The 2,473-nt window shown below is 41.5% G+C and overlaps 1 protein-coding gene across 1 annotated transcript; it reads left to right on the top strand.

Moving 5' to 3' along the window:
• The first annotated feature begins 31 nt into the window (after positions 1-31).
• On the top strand, positions 32-2,473 carry TMEM70 (transmembrane protein 70). The gene is made up of 3 exons (XM_010575875.1): positions 32-71; positions 597-708; positions 1,800-2,473. The coding sequence occupies exon 3, from the start codon at positions 1,844-1,846 to the stop codon at positions 2,246-2,248; it is 405 nt and encodes a 134-aa protein (XP_010574177.1). The 5' UTR covers positions 32-71; positions 597-708; positions 1,800-1,843; the 3' UTR covers positions 2,249-2,473.

The raw sequence follows: 2,473 nt of genomic DNA, 5'->3' as shown, positions 1-2,473 counted from the left end.
CCGCTCACCGCGGATTCCCGGCCGCCTGCCGCCGCCGGGCGGGCCTGCCCGCCGCCGCGGGGGCCCAGCAGGTTGTGTGGGGGGTGAGGGGACGCGGCCCCGCTCCCCGGGAGGAGCTGGCCGGGGGGAGGGCGGCAGTCCTGGGATTGGCGGCTTTTTCCCTGCGGAAAATGCGAACCTCAGGCAGGAACCGAGGTTTTCCCCCCCCAGGGCATACCTGAGACCAAACGGAGACCAGGCGAGCGCGGGGGCTGTGAATGTCTCCCTGCAAGGCCCGATGTACAACGATCGCAAGCTTAGTATTCGTCAGTGGGGTCGCAAACATTTAATGCTAATTTGGGATCGCCACATGGAAGATTATTACAACAGTCAAGCGGTGTATTAGTTGGCGTTTGTTTGTGGCCTGCGCCGTAGTGTAACCTAACTTTAATCCCCAATTTAAGATGCTGGGAATAGGTTCAGGGCAAGGAGAAACTGTGTGTGTGTGTGTGTATATATAGGTATATATATATGTGCGTGTGTGTGTATATATATATATACATAAAGTGTAGATTGGTACTAAGGTTGCTTGGCCATGTATTGCTTTCATCTTTCAGGTCACATCTTTTCAAGGAGTGGCTGTTCGCAGCCTCTGCACATCCTCCCCTCATGAACACCCAGAACACGGAAGATTAGTTTATAAAGGAAATTTGGCAAAGGCAGTGCTAGGTATGTGACTTGAAGTGATTTGTATTGCTTTTTTTTTTTTTAACAGTGTTTAATAACTTTAAAATGCAACATTATAAAAGTGACTGTTCTCCTTTCCAACTCTGCTAAAACCTGGATCCTCTATACAGCACAAAAATATGGGGGTGGTGGTCCTTGGTTTCTGCTTCTACGCTTGGGTGTGCAGGGAGTTCTGTAGGTACTGTGCATCTTTGTAACCCCTCCGCCTCTGTCTGTTTCTCTTGCAGCTTTTGGAGTGCATGACCCAACCCAATAGCAAACAAAGGCTAGCTGTAACTGCTATTTACATTCTGTATGTTTTCAAATGTTACTGAAATGTTGCTGAAGTAGACAGATACTACGATGAAATGCACTCTCTGTAATGAGACTTTGCTGGTCTTTCTCTGACCGGTTAACGTTACAAAGACCTAGTGAAAAGTAATCCATTGGATGTTTTCTTATATGCATTTTTGAGATGTGTCTTAAAGAAAGAGGAGGTATGCCTTACGAACATACATAATTATCACAGCATCTTAGGCTCCTGGTTCTCACAGTGGCTTAAGGACTGTGAGAGATCCACAACACTGGCTACTGTCTTTCGAGCTGCATGCAAGATAGCTGTGGAGTACTTGCTAATATTGAATAACCTAGGTTTTTCAAGTTATGCATGGTAGGGGACCAAGTGAGCTTCTTTGTAATGTACAGTGAATGTCAACATTAGTTGTTGGTGAAGAAAGAAATTCCCAGTCATATCTGTCATGATTACCGTTATGTGTGTCAATGGCTGGAGTCAAGTTTCTCTTGAAATCAGTTTCAATCATAATAGCTAGTAGCTGACTTCATCATAGAAATAGAGCCAGCTACCAGCTTTGATAAACCCAACATGAACACATAAACAAAACAGAAGTGGCAAGAAGGCAGGGTTGAACTGCCCATGGTTTCTTTGTAAGCTTGAAAAAAAAAAAGAGAAGTGGATTTTCAGTAACATCAGCTGTTTGAGTAATGCCATTGATATATAGTAGCAGAACATACGTAATTATAGAGAAAATTTTAGTCATAAGTATTAACCTTAATTTTCTTTTTGTTTTATGTAGGTGTGAGGTTTTTCTCTTACTCCACCAGCATATTCAACCTGTTCATGATGCCCTACATCATGTTCAAAACGGGTATTGGATTTGAAAGTCTGCTTATACAAGCTGCCTTTTATGGGTTGATTGGGTTTTTTACATTTGTAACACCGGTTACTTTGCATGTCCTTACAAAAGGCTATGTGATTCGACTCTATTATAAAGATGAAATGGACACATATACAGCCATTACATACAATGCGATCTTGGCAGAAAAAGCGACTGTTTTCCATCAGAAAGATGTAAAGATTCCAGACATCACCAAGATGTTTACAACATTTTATGCTAAAACAAAATCAATGCTTGTTAATCCGACGCTTTTCCCAAATCCTCAGGATTATAACCATCTCATGGGCTATGACAAATCCTTTTATTTTAACTTAGAAGAGGAAAAGGAAGCTGGTGAAAAGAAATAATTTGAAGATAATGAATGTCACTCTCATTGTTCACGGTGCAGTGCTATATATGTGAAAGAATGTAAAATTCTGTTACACTTTCATAAGTATCAGGTAGCTAGAAGTCCCCAAATGCATTTTGGAATGTATAAGAAAAAAAAAATAATTCTTTTAAACTTGTAAACAATGTGAGGGCTTCTTCAGAGTTAATGACACAAAACATAGTAAAAAAAAAAAAAAAGCTTA

The sequence above is a fragment of the Haliaeetus leucocephalus genome, unplaced genomic scaffold, assembly GCF_000737465.1.
Source record: "Haliaeetus leucocephalus isolate CR32 unplaced genomic scaffold, Haliaeetus_leucocephalus-4.0 Scaffold506, whole genome shotgun sequence".
Classification (NCBI taxonomy): domain Eukaryota; kingdom Metazoa; phylum Chordata; class Aves; order Accipitriformes; family Accipitridae; genus Haliaeetus; species Haliaeetus leucocephalus.
The sequence above is the reverse complement of the archived record's forward strand: the minus strand, read 5'-3'. Positions and strand labels throughout refer to the sequence as shown.